This window comes from Anastrepha ludens, chromosome 3 (genome assembly GCF_028408465.1).
Source record: "Anastrepha ludens isolate Willacy chromosome 3, idAnaLude1.1, whole genome shotgun sequence".
Lineage (NCBI taxonomy): Eukaryota > Metazoa > Arthropoda > Insecta > Diptera > Tephritidae > Anastrepha > Anastrepha ludens.
In genome coordinates, this window is record NC_071499.1 from 5,501,306 (window position 1) to 5,523,180 (window position 21,875).

The 21,875-nt window shown below is 36.8% G+C and overlaps 4 protein-coding genes and 1 long non-coding RNA gene across 8 annotated transcripts in view; 3 read left to right on the forward strand and 2 right to left on the reverse strand.

Moving 5' to 3' along the window:
- Positions 1–310: 310 nt before the first annotated feature.
- Positions 311–1,774, forward strand: LOC128856898 (uncharacterized). Its single transcript, XM_054092329.1, has 5 exons — positions 311–452; positions 518–985; positions 1,324–1,391; positions 1,443–1,598; positions 1,662–1,774. The coding sequence occupies exons 1-5, from the start codon at positions 391–393 to the stop codon at positions 1,772–1,774; spliced, it is 867 nt and encodes a 288-aa protein (XP_053948304.1). The 5' UTR covers positions 311–390.
- Positions 1,753–6,676, forward strand: LOC128856897 (uncharacterized). The gene is made up of 5 exons (XM_054092328.1): positions 1,753–2,385; positions 3,253–3,720; positions 3,769–4,157; positions 5,508–5,743; positions 5,812–6,676. Exons 1-5 carry the CDS (start codon positions 1,753–1,755, stop codon positions 6,072–6,074), a joined length of 1,989 nt encoding a protein of 662 aa, XP_053948303.1. The 3' UTR covers positions 6,075–6,676.
- The window catches only part of LOC128856895 (pleckstrin homology-like domain family B member 2), a 101,760-nt gene continuing 85,988 nt past the window's right edge, over positions 6,104–21,875 (reverse strand). For 3 of the 4 annotated variants that reach the window (XM_054092325.1, XM_054092324.1, XM_054092326.1), the window contains 3 exons: positions 11,240–11,703; positions 11,017–11,149; positions 6,104–7,019 (listed from right to left, as the gene is read on the reverse strand). In XM_054092325.1, coding sequence (XP_053948300.1) covers positions 6,843–7,019; positions 11,017–11,149; positions 11,240–11,703 — 774 coding nt within the window. In that variant the 3' untranslated portion in view covers positions 6,104–6,842. Of the gene's footprint in view, positions 7,020–11,016; positions 11,150–11,239; positions 11,704–16,831; positions 17,095–21,875 lie in introns of those variants that run through there. The other variant, XM_054092327.1, reaches the window with a different exon arrangement.
- On the forward strand, positions 10,459–10,989 carry LOC128856899 (RING-box protein 1-like). Its single transcript, XM_054092330.1, has one exon. The coding sequence runs from the start codon at positions 10,468–10,470 to the stop codon at positions 10,846–10,848; it is 381 nt and encodes a 126-aa protein (XP_053948305.1). The 5' UTR covers positions 10,459–10,467; the 3' UTR covers positions 10,849–10,989.
- On the reverse strand, positions 17,557–18,116 carry LOC128856900 (uncharacterized). The gene is made up of 3 exons (XR_008453876.1): positions 17,918–18,116; positions 17,753–17,855; positions 17,557–17,692 (listed from the first exon to the last, which is right to left on the reverse strand). It is a non-coding gene; the product is annotated as an uncharacterized LOC128856900 (long non-coding RNA).

Consider the following 21,875-nt stretch of genomic DNA (forward strand, 5'->3'; position numbering starts at 1 on the left):
AATTTCAATAATCAGTTATCCGAGTACGTGATGTTGTTGTAGCAGCATAAACATTCCCCGTGCATATACGAGGAATGCCGTTGGTTAGTTCATGACATGGTCTAAGGAAGTTTTGGTTGTGTGTTTATATATAATTCTACTTAAGACCAATCTATTAATAATTCTATTATAATCTAATCTATATTCTATCATAATATATTAATTAATGAATGCGTCTTGGTCCAATTTACTGAATTTGTCTGCCTATTAACTTAGAACTCATTCATACATCTCTGCACATATTTGTTTTGCAACCCTGTATGCCTGTGGGGTTGTCAAAATTATGTTCAAAACCTTAAACATTTTTTTTCTCGCGGGTAATTTGTTCCTCCGAATAATGCAATTTTGAATATGTCTAATGCAGTAACCTCATCAACTCGAAAGGATAGTGACTCCTCTCAAATTTCCCAATCGTAAGAAATGTCTAGTGGATTAGCAGATTCATGTGTATTCAATATTAGTAAACCAATTTTCACAGATTTCGCGATCAGAAACAAATCGAGGCATTTATTCGACGAAAACATTTTATCAAAATAATTGAAGGCGCAGTCGAACAATTTACGAAAAAGTATAGCGAGGGCAAGAAACCGGAAGATGCTCTAGGCACTTTACTGGTGCCCCTATGCCTTGAATACGCCGATTTCATACACAATAGTGGCAATATTGATCTGCTGCATTTGGCTGTGGAAGAACCACTACAATTTTTAAACGCCGCTAAATATTGCGTATACGCACTTGTTCGAGATCTTATTAAACTATCTGGAAGTACAGAAGAGCGTGGCGCACTTAAATCCATAGATATTGATCAGGTGCATCTTCAGCTTCGTTTCGTCGGTTTGCCGCTTCAGGAAGATTTGCACTTTGCACACTTTAGAAATCGCTGGCTGCCAGGGCTTTCGTGGGCAACGGGAATTTTGTCGGCAATTTCTGAACCTCAGTCGGCAATGTGAGTTATCTTTAACTACTTCAATACGGTTATTAATTTTTCAATGTGTAAAATCTCAAATTAGGTGCAAGTTTTTTTTTTATTTTTAAAAAGCCTTTATTTGTGGAATATAGATTACCAGAAAACCATTTTTAATAGTTATAGGTTTAGAACGGCGATACAATTTTTTTTTATTGCACTTGATAGTAGTCAAAGGCTGCCTCAGTTACTGCGTACCACTCGCCATTGTATACAGGTGCTAGCTGTATTAAGAATCTCAATTTAGATATTGTATTGGATTGCTCCTTATTAACAATAAGTGGAAAGTATTATTGCAACTAAACATATCTTGATTACAGTTTACAATCGACATGGTTTTGTGCGACCGGATGTAACCGGAATAGAATCAAATCCGACTCAACAGATGGTAAAGTAAATATTAAAATTACTGCTAAGTATTAAATTGTTATAAATTTAGCGCCTACTTGCAACATTTGTGGACGTCAGATGAACGAGTATACAAAATTACGTGTAACTGAAAATTATCATCTTCTGCGCATACTCCCAGCTTGCGGCATCGAAACCCCCAGAGTTGTGAATAAGATTTTTCGTGCACTCACTGTGCAGGCCCGAGGTAAAAAGTGCAATTATCAAAATCAACTGGAATTAGTAAATTTTAGGTGTCTCATCATTTCAGAGCACGTTCACGATTGCGATCTGCGTCTGGGTAACAGATATATTGTTATAGGCTACTACGATTACACACGCGCTGGTCAACTGTTTCAAGCATGGAGCGTAACGACACATTAGAAAGCACATTTGCGATGAGTCTGCGCAATATAACCGATCATGAATTAGACGCCTTATTGCACTTCGATAGTCCACCGCCGACCCTTCGATTCTCACACAGCTCTCAACAGCAGCAAATGAATGATGCTCATAGAGAAGCAGATGCGACTTTTAGTATTTTGGAATTTAACCGGGAAGAGCTTCCCTCACAAATGAGTTCACAAGATGGGGGCATAAATTATTTCCCAGACGATTTAGATTTTACTCTTAATTTTTCTCAAGAAGCTGCAGAGAGATCTCACTCTGTTATAATAAATTCGCTGGAATTAGAAAGTATTGATTTGAGTAATACCGAATTGAATGAATTTCCGCAAATTAATGCTGCAACACCAAGAAATCGAGATTTAGTTGACACCGAGGTCTCATATTCAAAGAACATATCTACGTGCGATCAAAGTAATGCAGAGCGGAGAGAATCTGTAGATGAAGTGATCAAAAAAGAACTTCTGGATATAACTGTATTTGAAAATTTTTCCAGCGATGATGATTTTGCTGCTTTTAAGGATGTTGAGTTAGGTTCATCTTCCGAACACGGACTTGAATGTATCGGAGAAGCGAAATTAAAGCGAATGGTAAGAAATAAGTAAAGTAATTTAGGATCTACTTCACTTGAACGACTCTGATTAATCACTTTCTAAAGAAGTAATTTATTGCTCCATTTCTAAAATTTAAAACAAACTATTCCAAATAAGGTCATTTTACGTTCATTTCTTAAAATTAGAAATTGTAAGTAAGCCTGTCCCTTTTATTTACACGTGGGTTCCCTAGTTGAATGTGCCTTGATGTTATTGTTGAAACAGCATAAACAATTCGCATTCATGTACGGCGAATGTCCTGAAGTGACAGTCCTTGTTCGGATATCAATCGTCGTTCCGGTTATGTAGAACCGACTGTCGTGGGAGCGTGCGGGCCGTAGTCTAATGGATTTGTGTGTAACTGCCGTACGTTAGGGTCTGGGTTCGAAACTCCTTGTGGGCATGAAACACCAAATGATAGAAAAGGTTTTTTTTTCTAACAGTGGTCGCCCCTCGGCGGACAATGCGAAACTTCCGAGTAGATTTTCGACATGTTAAAGTTTCTCATAAAAATCTAACTGTCATTCGGACGTAGCATAAAACTGTAGGTCCCCGAATTTGTGAAACAGCATTAAAACGCACACCCCAAATGGGGGGATAAGCTCGGCCAAGCACCAACTCCAATTATATATAAATATTGTAAATTGCGTTCCCACGACAGTCGGTTCTATGTAACCGGAACGACCCGGATCTATATTTGGTTAAGGACTGTCACTTCAGCAGCATTCTCCATATATGTATGTATATGTATGGGAAATGTTTATGCTAATACAACAACAACATTGTAAATTGTTATATGTATAATGCATTCTGAAATTACAAAAAAGCAAATTAAAATGTTATTTGTAAATTTTTAATTTTTAGTGCCTAACTCAGATGGAATCTCCAAAGCAAGAGCACTTTCCAATACAAATACACACATCATGCCCAGCACCGATTCGCGTCGAGCAAAGTCCGGCTTTGCCCAGTACTATTTCGCCTGGTAATCAAATGAACTTGACGGATTCGCAAATAACCACCCAAACTGATGCCATAGATTATAGAGTCAATACCATTAACAAATCGAATCCCTCAGCTCAATGCCATAAAAACGCAACGCATGCTGCGACTTCGCACACTAGCGTGATAACGAATTCCCCGGATTACAATTCAACGGTCGACGCCACTATGGTGCCTGCTTCAGTGAAGCAACTGTACGATATTGTGCGCGCCCAATACTCTGATTTCGCCTTTGTTTACTCGTTAAGCGCACAGCTGTGCCAAGATCGTGTGCCAATGGATTGCTTCGTCAACTTAAAAATGGGCCTATTGCTCAGCTTAGCATCCATTAGCGTAGGTACTTCAGGAATTTTTTTATACCTGCACTAATTATGTTCACAGTCAAACCCAGATCGTCCACCTGTACCGATAATTGCGTTTGGCAGCGACACTTATATGGCCAACTTCTTGCTCACCAACGTAGCGCAACTGGCAGCGCGCTTTGTTGGACCAGCCGACGACGTAAAACCGATATCCAACAGTACCTATCGCAACTGTAATTGGTTAGTAGCCGATCCGATCATATTGGCGAAGGGAGGTGTTTATTTCGTCGGTGACTGGTCGCGTTTGAAGCTAACGCGAGCCGATCAAATTTTTCGCATCATCGAGTGCTCACGAGTTCCTCTTAATCGCTCATCAAAAACGTGTCCATTGGAGTGCGCCCTTTGGACACATTGGCGCTCATCCAAAGGTGATGCTAAGGATCAACAAACATTTAACAAAGTCGTTAAGTAAGTATGTTCTTATGTATGTGTATGCAACTATGTATTCCCATATTCGATGTATTCATTCAAAATTTGGTTTTGTAATGTGAAATCCAAATTAACGTTTATGTCGTGAAAGCATGCCGGTAGCGGTATAAATACATAAAGGCTCTACTAGTTTTTACTGAATTTTCCGGTTGGACGCTGCTATTGCCGGTTTTTATGCTTTCCTTTATTGTAATATCTATTGAAGATATTGTAGTCCATTGGGCGTGTGCTGCTGTCTCTGTTACAAAGAAGTCAGGGGAAATGCATTTGCAATAATAGCTCTAATGTTTTTTCACTGTTGGTTGTCCAATTGCTATCCTTTTTTATGAAATTGCTGAAGCCTCACGATTAATGAGAAGAGAGTCATTCCTTGCCATGAGACAACACATTACCAGCTAATTCTTATTGGGAGGGTACCATCTTAGTTTTACTCAGGAGGCTGGGTTTGAATGAGGTATCGTTATGAGTGGAGCGCGCAATAGACCTTTAGGTCGAAGTGCAAACCTGCAATTATTGTTCTATATTCTAAGCCTCCAATTCTGGTTGGCGAATAGGGTCAGTGATTTCTCATTCAGAATGATCACCGCTAGTCTTCGTTTGCCATCGTTCTCGCCAATCTTCCAGTAACTCAACTCCAGAGCTTCCTCAGGATCCATACGGAAGTCTGAAACCCAAACTCTGGACCTTGTTTGGGGATGTCTTCCCGGAGGACCACGTCGAGACGAGCCCTGGCCAGAGCTTTCCTAAACGATTGATGGCCTGGGTGTAAACATCCAGGGACCTTTGATCTGCGCATCTTATCAGTTTGACGCGGGATTGAAATCATCCCGCATCCAAACAAGTGTGTGGAGACCCTGGATTCTTTTTAAGAAGAATATATATTGTATATATATATATATTATATATATATAATTGGCGCGTACACCCTTTTTGGGTGTTTGGCCGAGCTCCTCCTCCTATTTGTGGTGTGCGTCTTGATGTTGTTCCACTAATGGAGGGACCTACAGTTTCAAGCCGACTCAGAACGGCAGATATTTTTATGAGGAGGTTTTTCATGGCAGAAATACACTCGGAGGTTTGCCATTACCTGCCGAGGGGCGACCGCTATTAGAAAAATGTTTTTAATAATTTTGCTTTCACCGAGATTCGAACCAACGTTCTCTCTGCGAATTCCAAATGGTAATCACGCACCAACCCATTCGGCTACGGCGGAATTCTTATTTTCCATAACCTATCTGAAAAATTCTATGATACCCCAGGGATAAAACTTTCTTTTTTTTTTTTTGTTACACTGTGTAGTTCTAAATTTTTGTGATTTTTTCTTCACAGAATTTTCGGCATTCCCATTTGCATGGACGACGACGATAAACATGAGGTGCTCGTGGATTACATTCTAGAACAGTCGTCGGTGAGCGTCTTCGAATCGACTGTGGATCATTTGTCAATTAGCAGTGAGGACATGCGTCGCTATTTAAGGACAATTTCAAGGCGTTCTGTAGATCTGACACCGGAAGCGTCGCACCTTTTGCAAAAATACTTTGTAACATCTCGCTTTGCGCGCCCTGGTAAAAACAAAATTGAGCACAACGTGAAAAATAAAATTTTTAATGCCTACACATCTATTCATCCCCAGAATGCCTAACTAAACAAGCTTTTGTGGTATTGAAACAATTTGCCGAGTCCTTTGCGAAGTTATGCTTCCGCCACGAAGTATTGGTTTGCGATGCCGTTGCAGCTTGTTTCATGTGCGAACGTTTCATACGTGGCATTTTTGGTGTAACCGAAGACTCTCCGCCTGCATTTGAATCACACAATTTTGTGGGTTCTGTGGATGCGCATATGCTAAAATTCCAAGAATGGCTGAAAGCTTACATAAAAAAATTTGACGATAAATGACTTAGGTAAATGAGAACAAATGTACATAATTAATGTTTTCTTACAAAATTACATTTTATTTTAGAATCATACTTTAAGTTAAACGTTTTCAAATAGGTTACAGATTTACATAAACATATGTATGTATCAATAAATATGCTTAAGTATACATATGTATGTAGTTTAAAAACTTCCGATTCAACGAAATGTATAAAAAATACTTGCGTCAATACAAAATGTCAATACACATAAGGCTTTAGTTCAGTTTCATATAAATAAATTTCAAAAATAAAAATAGTTCACAAAAAAAAAGCAACGGAAGTATTTAATGCAAATTATTGAAAAGGCACACATATGTAGAAACATATTTATATTCAGTTAGTTATGATCGGATGCTCAGAACATTCATTACATGCAAAATAGTGGTATTTGATTTAGATTTCGGCTCCAGTTCTCTTTTAAAAAGTTTGAGCAATAGTTCCAATTCTTCAACACTTAAGCATAACTTAAATCTCTTTTAAACTAGGGGTCGTGTATACATTAAAAATGTAAACTGGTTTCCTTGAATCAATATAAAATATTCATATATGTATATATATATATATGTATGTCTGAGCAAAAATTCACTCTTCAGCAGTTACTCGGATAATTTCGAATATAATTGGCTTTGGTCCTACGTAAGATATTTTTATACTATATAATATTAGTGTAATAACTCTCGCTAGCCTAACCTTACTATTTTACAATAATTATTCAAGTGCTTATAAATCATGGTACAAGTATCCTAACTTAGTAGTCTAAATTTCCTTGAGCTCCGGTAATAATGGCATCAATCCATATTCTGGCTGCCGCATCCGATGCCGCCTGTAGATGGTAGCTGCGCTTTTTCGTCTTCACAATGAAGGTGCAGTGAGGGCGTCCACTCTTCGAGGCATTTAAATGATCCAAATATACTTCGTCGATTGTCTGGAAAGATAAAGAAAAAGAGACTTTATTTATTTATTCTACAAATAAATCTTGCAGCCTATATTAAAAATGTTTTCGAGTAATTAGTTAAAGATTGCACATAATTGATGCTTAAAATTATTCAAATTTTGTCTAAAGTCGAGGTTAGAATTGTTTTTGCAGAATTGAAGGCATAGTTATTTTTCTATACTGTTGATCTACAAATAAATGAACTTGCCTTAAAAAATTGTGCTTTTTTTCGAAGTTTAATTAAACTCAGTAGCTCACTGAAATTTATTTTGGAATTTAATTTCTTATTATACACGAAGAAACCCGAAAAGTATTGGGTTGGCAACTAAGTAATTGCAGATTTTTTTTAGAAAATCAAAGACAATTTCTTCTTCTTCTTCTTATTTTATTATAGGTTTTCACCTGTTTTTCTTCACACAATTACATAGTTATAAATTACAAAGTATTCTTAAAATTCAAAATGACGAAATGTTATTGTCCTGATGTCGAAATAAAGCTTTCGCGCCATCTCTTTGGTGGTCTTCCAGGTCCGCGCTTTCCATATGGTATATAGTCCCTCGCTATTCGGATAATTCTGTCGTCACTAGTTCTAGAAACGTGATCATTCCAAGCTCGTCTTCTTGTTCGTATAAACTTCACTACGTCATTAACGTCAGATCCGTCACGAATGACCTCGTTTCTAATGCAGTCAAGACGTGTTTTTCCTACGATGGATCGTAGAACTTGCATTTCAGCTGTTCGCAGTAGCTGTTTTGTTTTAGCGTTTTCAGCTCGTGCTTCGGCTCCATAGGTCAGGATTGGTCTTATTACAGTATTGTAGGTACATACGCGTCTTGCTTTCAGTGGTCATATATTTGTTCCACCATACAACATCCCTAATTTCACCTGCAATACGTGCGCCCTGCATACATCTCTCTCTGACTTCCTTAATAATGTCGCGGTTACTGGATATTTCTATCCCCAGGTATTTAAATTTCATAACTTGCTCTATCATCGTCCTTTCTATTTCAAGTTTGAATCTGATCGCATTCTTGGCAACTACTAAACTTTTTGTTTTCTCTCTGAAGACCTCCATATTAAACTGTTTGGTTGTAACTACAAACTTATGTAGTAATCTTTGGAAATTGTCTTCAGAGTCCGCACTTAATATGGCATCATCTGCATAACATAAAATTGGTATGCTCATGTTATTAAGACGATACCCATCTAATGGCTTGATTGAATGGCTTATTTGGTCCATTATTGTATTGAAGAGTATTGGGCTCAGCGAGTCTCCTTGTCGTATTCCGCTTGCGCATGGAACTTCGATGATATATTTTCCATCTACTCTTATTTTTGTTTTGCAATCACAGTTCAGGTTTTCAATGACGGTAAGAATGTCTGCTGGTACACCTTGTTTGGCCAAGTTGTTCAAAACATCTTGCAGTTTGACTCGGTCGAATGCTTTTGATAAGTCAACAACAATTTTTTCATGGAACTAAATAACTTTATTCTGTGATGCCCATTTTGATCAATGACCTTTTGCCATCTTTCAGGCAGCATCATAATCCCACGTTCTTAAAACTTCTGGTTTGTATTAGCAAAAAACTGAATCAGGAACGATTTGACATCATCATCATTATTGAAATTTTTACCATTCAAGGAGTTTTGTAAAGATCGAAACAAACAGTAATCAGATGGTGAAATGTCAGGACTATATGGTGGATGTGGCAAAACATACCAACCAAGCTCCAATAATTGCACATAGCCAAGTTGTTTAAAGTGATTTTCAATGCATGTATGTGAGCTTCTCTGCAATCTCACGTGTTGTACTGTGACGATCCGGATCGATTATTGCTTTGATTGGGGCGTCAGCAACATCAATTGGACGACCAGAGTGCTTTTCATCGTGGAGTGAAAAATCACTAGAACGAAATTTGGCAAATCAATTTTGACACTGCCGTTCTTTTAAGGCTTCTTCACCATAAACAGCACATAACTTTTTATTAGCTTGCGATGCGGTTTTCCCTTTGTGGAAATAAAAAAGCAAAATATGACGAAAATGTTCCTTTTGGTTTTCCATTTTTCAAAGAACGCCAACGAAAACTACGCAACCGATCGAAAAACTTTTTTTTACTGATTGACAGTTCAATTGCCAACTATCAAATAACAAAATGTGTTTTACATTTGTAAAACGTCTGCAAACCTAAAAATTGAACTGAAGCCATCTACGCGTGAAATCCGCAATTACTTAGTTGCCAACCCAATAGATTCGCCTATCTTCAAGAACTTGCAGTCCAATCAATTTTCGTCTGCCTATATAAATAGGAAGACCTTTGGGCCAGCGCAGCTTATACAACGCAAATTTAGCAAAAGCTATTTAGACTCTTTTAATCTTATATATATGGCAATGGCAGAATGGGTTCCATGTTAAGAAGACGTAGAGTGGTTTCAAAGTCAAGGCATCAGAATATGACGACGTAAAAATCCAATCATAAAAATAGCTTTTGGTTTAAAAAGCTTTAGTTTAAACAAGTAGGAAACCGTTGGTCTGTCATTTATTGTTGATAAAATCCCAATTTGATTCAATTCTAAACGTATAATGTTCAAACAAGTAGTCGTGAAGACACTGGTGAGATCTAGGACAGAATACATTTTCGAATACTGGGACGGACAGTATACAGACAAACAGTGAACGGCATTCATCGGGTGAACCTTACTACCTTCTTAAACGCCCCACCCCCGAATACCATTATCGGGGTTCAATCACCAATAAAAAAAAAAATTCAGACTGTATTTCTGATCTACCGTTAGATGAGTTAGACGAAGACCACCGGCGACCACACCACACAGACTGGGTTTAAAGTAAGCTGCTACAACAACAAAAACTGAACTCCCCTTTCGATTGATTATGCTATTATAAATATAATTGGCGCGTACATGCTTTTTGGGTGCTTGGCCGAGCTCCTCCTCCTATTTATGGTGTGCGTCTTGATGTTGTTCCACAAATGGAGGGACCTACAGTTTCAAGCCGACTTCGAACGGCAGATATTTTTTATGAGGAGCTTTTTCATGGCACAAATACACTCGGAGGTTTGGCATTGCCTGCCGAGGAGCGACTGCTTTTAGAAAAAGTTTTTCTTCATTTTGGTCTTTCACCGAGGTTCGAACCTACGTTCTCTCTGAATACCGAATGGTAGTCATACACCAACCATTCCGCTACGGCGACCGCCTACACCCACACAAAATAAAATGTACTCAAGAAACGAAGTATATTCCTTAACAACTCTGGCATATCTGTAGAAAAATCAGGCAACAACTTGTCAATTGTGCCGAAATGAAATGTTTTACATCAAAATGTTTCTCATCAAAATTTTCATTTCCATTAAATAACCTTTCCATTTGTATTTCATTGGAAATCGTATTTCGCTAAAACGTTGTTGTCCAAAAATCCTTCAATATGTCCAATAACAAAATGGAAGTGGATGAAACCGATGCCGAGGAATTTCAAGACATCGAAGAGTTCTCCGATGAGGTGCCGTCCTGCAGCAACACGCAGCCACAAGCAAAGCGTTTCGTCGTAAAAAACTGGCAGGCGCAGGCGCTCTGGTCCTGGGACGTAGCCGTCGACAATTGCGCCATTTGCCGCAATCAAATTATGGATCTTTGCATTGATTGCCAGGGAAATCCGCTTTGCTCCAACACCAAGGAGGAATGTACAGTAGCTTGGGGCGCTTGTAATCATGCTTTTCACTTCCATTGCATTTCACGTTGGCTCAAAACGCGCCAGGTGTGCCCATTGGACAACAAGGAATGGGATTATCAGAAATATGGCCGTTAGCAATCGCCGTCTGCTACCAAATCGAAACTACCAGCAACGCAACATTATTTGTCCCATTTGCTAGTTTGTAACACTTCTCGCCAAATGTTTATTTTTTAAGCATATTTACCATATTTTGTGAATATCAAAATCGAAAATCAATATTTTGCTGATTTATTCGAAACTCACCGAAAAATATGCGCCTCCTCTGGGTTTCCGTTCCGACTTGTCTGCGTAGTAGATGAATGCGCTGCGTTGACGATCAAGCACGAACCATCGTCGCGCCCAGCCATGAAATGTTGCACCCAGTTTATGCAAATAACTGTAAATATTTACATTTCGCGCAGTTTTAGACAAATTCGTATAAACAAATCAAATAAAGTTATTGCAAAATTCGCGCGCGATCACTCACCCTCGACAACTGAAAGCATCGACAAAGACGTGCGGGCATAATGCAATCTGGTGTCCAGCTGACTCGATGTGATGGCGCAGGTTCAGATCCGGTGAAAATATTGGCAGGTAACGTGTCAATGGACGCTGATGCTTGGGCAGTGCACGTTTCCGTTCGCCTTGCGCACTACCGCTGCCGCTTCCACTGGCACTGCCGCCCGACGTCGTTTCGTTAGAGTTGATGCTCGAACGCTTGTTGGCCACCTCATCGGCACTGGCCACACGCTCACTTGAGCAGATAAGGTTGCCTGTGGCTGCTGCATTTGCCGACGCTGTGGACAATTCGAAATTCGACTTGCAGGTGCCTTTGTGGTCGTTGTCCAATAGGTCGCAGCTCAATTCCGAGTTGGCTTCCGATAGTGGGCGCGGACTGGAACGCGAATGGCGCACTTGTGTGTCTACGAACTCGGGCTGTGAGTGACGTTGCTGCAATTTGTTAAAAGAAAGAGAAAATAGCAAATGTCAATATGTTTAGGGTTTTCACTTTAGCGCTATTTATAGATGATTTCATTCAAAAACAGAAAAATACACCTACATACTTATATACTAAATATATTAATAAATACTTATGTATGAATGTGTGTAGGCACATACAAAGCTGTTACAAGTAAACTACAAATACTCAGTTGAGAATCGCAAACGTGCTGACTAACAGGTAGGGAGCGATATGCCTTTTTGCTCTTCACACACTTTTCGGCGAGCTATTAATATACAACTTAGCTATACACAGCCACTTGATAATTTTAATCACTATAGTTTTTTTTTTTGGCTTGCAGCCAACGCATTATACTAAATAGATGGCAGGATAAGAATGACTGCACTAACAAATGGGCAACTTTTATGAATGTCATAAACACCTACATACAAACACACAGTTTGGGGATGAAAAGATATGTGAGGACCTTAAAAAAATTCGAAATATTTGCAATTAATCTTTCACAGCTGTAGGTTAGTGTCCATCTTAATGAATTGGAATAAAAAACTTTAATTTATCTAGGAGCAAAATTTGCTAAAGTCAAGTCATTTTATTAAAAGTTTAGAGACATTTATTAGTGTGGGTCCTGAAGAAATTTTTTTAATTTTTTTTATTGTAACAACGTTAGCCATAACCACGTGCGTGAGACCATAAAGCTTTTACTCAGAGTTCTTAGTTTTAGTTTAGCCCTAAGTCTGTTCTACCTTATCGGAACGACCCTGATTTAAATCCTTTAAGCACTGGAATTGAAAGAACAGGAATGTTTTATGTTGTTACAACAACTCAAACTGCTTCTTTCAAATTTGCTAGGTACTTTTCCAACGTTTACTAAAGTTCTGGTGAAACTGGTTCTTTTATAGAGTAGCCATTGGTTTGTGATTTCCAAGTGACTCGCCACAAAAATGGTGCAACAACAACAACCAAAACTGTACGGTTGGCCCTGCCCCTCCTGTTGCTTGATTGATTATTAAAGAAAAACTAAGTGAAGTGAAGGTTAAGGTACACTCTGCATAAAAATATTGGAATGATATGAATAGAAAACCAAACTAGAAACGAAATAATAATGAAAAATATTAAATATAAATAATAAGAATATGGAAAATAATATTTTAGTAATAATATAATAAAAACTAATATTGGAATCAAACTGCAGAAATTAGATTCGGAGACAGCACCACAAGAGAGACAAAAATCTACAGAGAAGTGAGACAAGGTTGCATACTATCGCCACTATTATTTAATGTGTACGCAGAAAAAATATTTGAAGAAGCAATAAATGAAACAGAAATAGGTATTAAAGTTAATAGGATAACATAAATAACATTCGCTACGCAGACGATACAACGTTAGTAACAAACAATTTCCAGGATCTTCAAACTATAGTAAACAAAGTGGAAAAACACAGCAAAGACTTCGGGCTAAATATAAAGATTGATAAAACCAAATTTATTATTGTAAATAAAAGCAGCAGAGACTATTCCTATGTGATACTAACCATAGGGGGCAAAGCAATAGATAGAGTAAAAAGTTTCAGGTATCTGGGAGTATGGCTGAACGACTAATGGGACTATGATCATGAGATAAGAGGCAGAATAGAAATGGCTAGAGCGGCCTTCATGAAGATTAAAAAGATACTGACACGCCGGGGCATACCAATCGGGTTAAAGACAAGATTTTTATAATATTATGTATGGTCAACGCTCTTATATGGATGCGAGGCCTGGACATTGAAATCCGTAAGCATACACCGACTAGAATCTTTAGAAATGTAGTGCTATAGAAAAATGTTTATTCTTAACTGGAATGACAAAATATCAAATGACGTAGTGCTAAATAGAATGCAAACCTCTAGGAACATGCTTACGGGCATAAAAAGAAGAAAAATCGCTTATTTCGGACACATAACAAGAGGTGACAAGTATGATATTTTAAAAGTGCTAATGCAAGGAAAAATTTAAGGACAAAGACGAATTGGTAGGAAGAAAATGACGTGGCTAGACCACAACAAAGAGTGGACTGGTCTCAAAACAATCGGCGAACTAACAGTGGCAGCGAGAAAGAGACAAAAATATAAAGACATCATTAATAATATGATCTGACAACCGTTCGGCTAAGATCATAATGACGTTTGTATGTAATCTCGAACATCAAGCATGGATACGCCGATTAAGAAGAAGAAGATAATAAAAACTAATTTTTAACTAAATCACCGGTTTCTATACTCAGGCTCGGGCATAGGTACTGAATTTTTTCATAAGAATACCAAAATATTTAAAATACAAATTATCATCGTTCCCAGCGACAACGTCAGTCCGTTCCCACGACAGTCGGTTCTACGTTACCGGATCGTTCCGGATTGATATCCGTACATTTATATCTGTACATTTATAGGAAATGTTATGCTACTACAACAATATATTGCCGAATCGCATTGTTTTTCAAACGTATAGATCTTTCGATAAATAGTTTGTGGGGACATTATATTATCGTTTTTAATAGTTTCCTTTAACGGCTAACTGCCATGCAATGCCGTAGTTACAACCGAAAAACTTATAAATTAATTTTTGTGGAGGAGTCGATATAAGTCATCTATGTACATGCATTCATATGGATGCAAACTCTTACAGTGCCGTCTAATATAAGTACATATAGACAAGATCCCACTGGTGCCGGAATTGAAGACATTGGATCATCATTTGCGTAGCACTTTCGGTGAATCGACTAGCTAGCAGCGGTAAGTTCAACAGTCTGAAATCATCTTTAGCGATGGTTCTAACTTCTTCTGGTTATATAATAATAATAATTGGCGCGTACACTTCTGTTAGGCGTTTGGCCGAGCTCCTCCTCCTATTTGTGGTGTGCGTGTAGATGTTGTTCCACAAATGGAGGGGCCTACAGTTTCAAGCCGACTCCGAACGGCAGATATTTTTATGAGGAGCTTTTTCATGGCAGAAATACACTCGGAGGTTTGCCATTGCCTGCCGAGGGGCGACCGCTATTAGAAAAATGTTTTTTTATTAATTTTGCTTTCACCGAGATTCGAACCGACGTCTCTCTGTGAATTCCGAATGGTAATCACGCACCAACCCATTCGGCTACGGCGGCTGGTTATATAGCCCATTAAATTTTAGTCTAAGTGAAAGTTTGACGTCGCTCACAACTCACGTTAATTTTTGGCAATTTTTTTTTTTAGCATACGATCTTGAGAATTTTTCGCCATATCAAACATACGTTCTGATTAAAAAGTTGGAAATTGATAATTTTTTGAAGTTTGTTGAAGTTTATACCAAATTTGAAACTATGACTAAAATGGTTTTTGTTATAAAAATAAATTAACGAAAAACGTAAAAAAATTAAGTGACTTACTCATGTGACCACAGTCTTACATACATGCGTATGTGTTTGTATGAGCATTTCAAAGAGCGATTAGACATATGTTGACCCACAAATCGAGGGGCTTAATGCTTTACGACGCCTTTGAATGCTCTTTTATGGGGAGCTTTTTTATGGCAGAAATAAATAATACATTGATAATACAAATACACTTCCTTAACCCTTTCGCGACGGGTGTCGTGTATATATGGCAGCCATTTTTTGGTCCACAGAGGTTGACGTCGCGGAAAGTGGCAAAGTGTGGTGCAGGTGCGCTGTCGCGAAAGGGTTAATTTGTGCAGTTTAGATCCAATGCAAACTATAACAACGTTTATATATACGAGGTAGGACTATTAAGTAATGGGATTAGCTCTGCTATATGTAGAAAAAGTGTGCATGCACCAAACGCCAACGTCTGTCTGCTATTTAAAGTGAAACTTCTCTTCCAAATGCAGTTAATATCCTCTATGAAAAATGTACCAATCAGATTAATATAACCGGAAAGCTGCGTAAGAATAAAACAAAACAATGTGCCGTATCAATTCCGTATTTCCCATGAAGAGGTTTCTCTACCAAAGAATCGTACAACACCCCAGTGTTAGACCATCCGCCAAATTTTCCGAATTTTGCGTCATGTGACTTCAAAATAAAATGTTTTATAGCGTCACTCTCGCCACACAATAGCCACACCTCGCTTATGTTTATAGTTATGCATATTTCAAAATTATTTTTAATTGTGAAAACTTTGCAATTGTAGGTATGCAGCAGCCATAATTCTTGAAAGTATTGAGTGAAATGTTTTTGACATATTTTGTCAGATTCTAAAGTTCGGAATTCATGCTTGTTTTGCATTCTCGCTTCATATCCGTTAGAATTTTGAAGTTATCACCAGCTAAAATATGATGTTGTTGTTGTTGTAGCAGCTTAAACAATCCCCATACATGTACGGAGAATGGCGCTAACAGACTGAGTACCGGCTCATTCCGGTAACTTAGACTCGACTGCCGTGGGAATGTGAGTAATTTTTGTCTAAAGCTCTGTGTTATAAATCGTTTCACCTGTGTGAATAGGGAATCACATGCCTTAATTAGATTAAGGATATTATAATTAATATTGGGATATCATACATATTTTGAAAAGGTTTGCTCGTGTATTTGATAATTGTGCTTTGAATCCGTTTTTCTTAATATTTTGGTTTTTTGGATTATGGCACTATTGAATGAGTAGAAACACAAAGTAAATGAGCGGTATATGAACAAGTAATTGGGTGTGGGCATTCGTTGTTTTGTTGTTTAATAGCATATATAAGTAATATTCTCCAAAAAATTGTTTGGAAATACTGCTGAATTGACAGTCCCTGGTCGGATTTATCCCGTATTCGGATGGCAATTGCGATTTACGAAAAATTTTCATGACATACACACGGTCGGAGGATCGCCTGCCTGCCGAGGGATGACCCCTATAGTATTTATTATGAATTTTACCATCAAATATTTCTACAAATAGCCGAGCCTACACTTTTATCACGACTCCGAATGTCAAATGGTTTTCACGAAAAATTTTCATGACAGAAACGCGCACGGAGGGTCGACCCCTATAGTATTTACCACAAATTCTACCGCCAAATATTTATTTGTACAAGTAGCGATAAATTTAATTGTCTTTCCAATTTCATCATTTTATTATTATTTCATATTTCACACTTACTTGGAAATAACATTCTGTTTTATAGCGTTTATTTGAGTCCGCATGTCGATGCTTCACGTAATTCATCCACACTGACATAATTGATTTTTGTTGTATATTCTTATATATATACAAAATGTACAATATTTTTTTTTTAATTTTTTGCCTTAGAATTTAAATTTTTAATTATTTATGTGAACGTCCAGCTATACGGTTTGTAGTGGTCATTTATGTCTTTTGAATATTAATTAAATTGATTCACTTTTGCGCGCTGCGTACATAGGGCTCGCGTTGAAAACTTTGGAACGACTGAAATTCGGATTTTTGTGCGATCATTTAGCTATTTGAAATGAGAATCATTTCCTCAGCGCAAATTCAAGAGTATTTAAAATAAGTTGTACAAAAATGTACATACATATGTAAGTATTTATGCAGTAACGAAATCTCAACAATGCCGGAGATCTCGGACACTGTCCAGAGAAGTGTGAGCCAAACGCAGGAGACAACAACTACAAATTTTGCAACAGAACAATTCGCCTCCGCCAGCACTCCCCTTTATGTACTCATCTGAGCATCAGTGATGAAGAATAAACGTTAACAATTCACTTAATTTCGATTCGAAACAATTATACTCGTATCTAATTATATAAAATCAAGGTATATAAATAATAAAATATTTTCATTTTACGTTTTTGCCATAGATTATTACAATATAAATACCCTTTTTACTTTCAATCTTAGTGTATAAATTTATTTATTAGAACATTATATAATACTATGCAAATTATTCCAAAGAAGTAATGAAAAACGATAATTTCAGTCTCTTCTGACTCCTGGTTAGGCGCATGAATAGGTATAGCAATTAATTCATTATATTTTATCCTGAAAACAAGAAATAATTACTTAAGATCAACAAAAGCTTCCCTTTTCCGGTAGCGTTACAACTCCTGAAAACACTCCTCTTCTTCCAATTTTTTTGACAGGCACCTAGGTATGCAGTAGTGTGAGTGTTAGGCCTTTTTGCTTGAGCGTAGTGGCGAGATTGCTATGTCAAATGAGAATTTTTATAGTGCAACATAAAGCGTTAGAATGAAATACTTTGCATACCTGCAAAATAAACAATCACCTTACGAATTGTATCTAAAATAGATAATATGTGTCTGAAGTACCGATTAGGTGTGAAATATTGGGTAGAGCGCTGCATGTGCAGTGCCAACTTTTCCATCACTGCTGGGCATTCGCATACCTTTGAGATAAATTGGCGTATTATTTAAAATTATTCTCTGATGAGTAACAGCATGTGAATTATCTGAGAAATGGAAATGGCGCGCTTTCTCATTCATTCACACATACATATGCTTACCATACATACATATACATATATATGTATATCTATATAAAATATTACGTTCGGATTTGGCCAATTTTCCATTTCAATTTTTATACTTTTCGCACTCATGACTAACACGTAAAATGTTTTGAAAAAAGTAAATAGTTTCGCATTAGGGTACACTTTTTTTAAATTAATTCAACCGACATTTTAAAAATAGAAACAAATCGTTCATTTTCGAAACATTGGATTCTACAAGTTAGTTTGATGATAGTTAAAAGTTTTAAGAGTATTTGTTTGCAAAATAGCCTGAATCTTGAAACCCTTTTCCCACAAAATCTGGAAATCAAAGATTTAATTTTTGAATTCAGCACCTTCAAATTATGTTTCAGTTTAAATGAATTTAGACAAATTTGTACGTTTTGCATACTTTATTTTTTTAGGTTATTTCCTGTTTTCGGCCGCCGTAGCCGAATGGACTGGTGCGTGACTACCATTTAGAGGAGGGGTAGTTTCGAATCTCCGTGCACGAAGCACCAATTTATAGAAAAAGGATTTTTCTGATGCGGTCGCCCCTCGGCAGGCTCAAAAAAGCTCATAAAAACAAAACCATATATAGTTCGGAGGCGGCGTAAAATTGTAAGTCCCAATTGTGGAAAACGTCAAGATGCACACCACAAATAAGAAGCCTCGGTCAAACACCTCCAAAAAAGGGGGTAAGCGTCAATTATAAAATTTACATAATTTCTTATACCACGTTTAGAATTTTTACTATACTTCATATGCGATGTTACTCTCCCACAAGTCAACCGCCCTGATGCGGTACATACATATGTTATAAGTAAACGTCAAAAGAAAGTGTACACTATTTATTGACAGGTTTTGACTATTTATTTACTTTTTAATTTCAATGTTCTTTCATAAAAGCACAGTTCTTATAGCAGCAAAAACCATATAAAGCAAAGTTTCATTCCCCCGACAGTCGGTTCTACGTTACCGGAACGACCCGGATTTACTATATATCCGGCCAAGGACTGCCACTCCTGCAGCACTCCCCGTACAGGTATGGGGAATGTTTTTGCTGCTACAACAACAAAAGCAACGTTTCAAGCTTGTATAAAATTTGTAAAAATTCGGCAAATTTTCAACGCAATTTCAAACTTCTTACTCAGAATTTCTGAAAAATGTTCAATTTTGGTACAAATTAAAGCTTCAAGGAGGTAAAAATTTTGTTTTTTGAGAATTTTTTTAGTTGCTTCTTGTGAACTTGTTCATTTAACGCCTACTCTACAATTTTTTTTATATGCAAGAAAACATCTAGAAAAAATTGTCAAAAATCAATGCGATTTTTGAACTACTTGAAACTTGCACTTTAATTTGCACCAAAATTTAATGAACTATAAAATTACATTACCCGAAATTGTTCTAAAAATGTTAAGTAATAAGTTTTTTTAAGTTTTGCCGAATTTTTACAAATTTTATACAAAGTTCGAAACTTTTCTTTATATGGTTCCTGTTGTGGCATGAACTATATTTTAATACAAAAAATATTGAAATTACAAAATTAATAAATAAATAGTCAAAACTTATCAATATGTAGTGTCCACTTTCTTTTGACGCTGACAGTATGCAACATATGTGCGAGTTTTGTTTTAGTTTCATAGATATCATGACCATCCCCTACTTTTGAAACGTGCGATATCGCCCACCAAATACCTGACGTTCACATCTTTCCATGCAATTAAATACATACATGCATATGTAAGTATAGTACGTAGTTGTATGCTTACGTAAAACTGAGTATATTATGTAATATTTATGTTTTTATGAAAGAAGGGGGCACTTTTAACAAAATGCCATCATTTAGGAGAATTTCACTAAACCATTTTACGCTCAACATGGCAAAGAAGATATATATGTATACGTACATATGTATGCCGTGAGAAGTGTTTAGCGAGACCCACTAAAACTGCAGCGTGAAAGTGTTAAATTTGTTAGCGCAATATAAAGGCACTATTAGTAAAAGTTACAGCATTTTCAATTTTAACAAAAATGTTTACTTAAAATAGCTATTAAAATTTAGATAGTAAGGTATTTCGCATTAATTAAATAGTAAATAATGCTAAAAACCATTGGAAGCTAATTAACAATTTCGTAAGTTAGCTGCCAGTTGAAGGTCAAATAAATTCATAATTCACGTCCCTCTCCAATTGCACTTGATGTGAGGCATGGAAACGAAAATTAGCAAATGCTTTTGAAGTAGTAAAGCGGTGGGCAATTACCTGCAGTACTTTCGAGAAGTAAAGAGTCAAATTGGGGCCGTTTGGAAACACACAGTTTGATTCTTTGAAATGCAATCATTTCATAGTTGTGAAAGAGTAATACATAGTAATGAAAGAGTTAAGTTTGTGACTCAATTCACCTTCACTTAATAACCTCAAATTGGTTCGAAAACAGAACCTTAGTAAGCAATTTAATAAGTGAAAAAAACTGGCTTATGAATTTATAATTTTCACATTTTATTTTACCAGAGATCTGGAATAGGGAAACGTCAAGTGGTACTTATCAAGCGAATCTAATGTTTCATGGAAAAGGAGTTTCTAGCTACTTATACTTGTGCCATGAGAAGAAAAGATGGCAACGTACAGAAAAAAATCCAAGAGAAACTCGGCTTAAAACGGGTAGAATCAATGATTTTCACGATTTTTAGAAAAGGTAAAGCAAAATATAGTTTAGTCTCTGCTATTATGTAGTGATTGCCTTGATCTATCATATGATTATTTATAATTATATTTCAAGTAAATAAATACATACAGTTACAATTACGGATTAACTTTTCGAATCATGCCTTAATCGACTATTAAGTATTATAATAAACCGGACAGTCGGTTCTACGATATCGGAATGACCCGGATTTACTATATATCCGGCTAAGGACTGTCTCTCCAGCAGCATTCCCATGTATAGGAAAGTGATAGATATCAAAGGTAGTTAATTTAACACATAATTTTTTACATGGTTTAAAAAAACAAATTTAAATTTTAAATTTTAAAATTCCAAGATATTGAAGAGGTTATTAAATTCACAGCGCAGTGTGATGCAACCGAAAAGTAATTGAGGCATTTTTGCTCATTTTATAAATACTATTATAGTACAGAGAATATAGCACACACTTCCATCCCACTTAACCTATCTCTGGCCCTTATTATGAGCAACATTCGATCTTCGACTATAGTCGAAAGTGCTGATCGAACGAATTTTCATTTGGTATTATGGTGCTCATTCGTTGAAGAATAGGACTATTGTGAATTTCGATCGTTCGACGCATTTACAATAGATAATTTTTTCTCAGCTGATACAGCAAATTAAAATAAAAGAAAAACCGATTGTGTTGAAATTCTTTGCTAACAACAATTTTAAAAGTTATAAAAAAGTATTTTTTGTGAAAATGGAGTACAACGGAGTTGTGGTTCGACGATTCAACGCTCGATGAAAGATTAGTGGAACTAGCTAGATGTAGAAAACAGCTGAGGGGCGCATCCAACCCCCTTGAAATGGCTTCCACTGAGTAAGTTTAGTATTTTCAAAATGTGTTGACGTACATAATATTACAGAAATTTCCTTACAGTTTTTTAAAGAACTTTAGATTATCTAAAGAGCCGTTTATGAACCTACTGTCCAGTACAAAAAACCATTTGCAGCAGTGCACCCGAGCCAAGAGCTCTTCACTATTCT

Coding starts and splice junctions, on each gene's coding strand:
- LOC128856898 (XM_054092329.1), top strand. CDS start 391: ATGTCTAATGCAGTAACCTCATCAACTCGAAAGGATAGTGACTCCTCT. Junction 1,392..1,442: donor CAAATCCGACTCAACAGATG/GTAAAGTAAATA, acceptor TTATAAATTTAG/CGCCTACTTGCAACATTTGT. Junction 1,599..1,661: donor ACTCACTGTGCAGGCCCGAG/GTAAAAAGTGCA, acceptor TCATCATTTCAG/AGCACGTTCACGATTGCGAT.
- LOC128856897 (XM_054092328.1), top strand. CDS start 1,753: ATGGAGCGTAACGACACATTAGAAAGCACATTTGCGATGAGTCTGCGC. Junction 2,386..3,252: donor AAGCGAAATTAAAGCGAATG/GTAAGAAATAAG, acceptor TTTAATTTTTAG/TGCCTAACTCAGATGGAATC. Junction 3,721..3,768: donor TCAGCTTAGCATCCATTAGC/GTAGGTACTTCA, acceptor TTATGTTCACAG/TCAAACCCAGATCGTCCACC.
- LOC128856899 (XM_054092330.1), top strand. CDS start 10,468: ATGTCCAATAACAAAATGGAAGTGGATGAAACCGATGCCGAGGAATTT.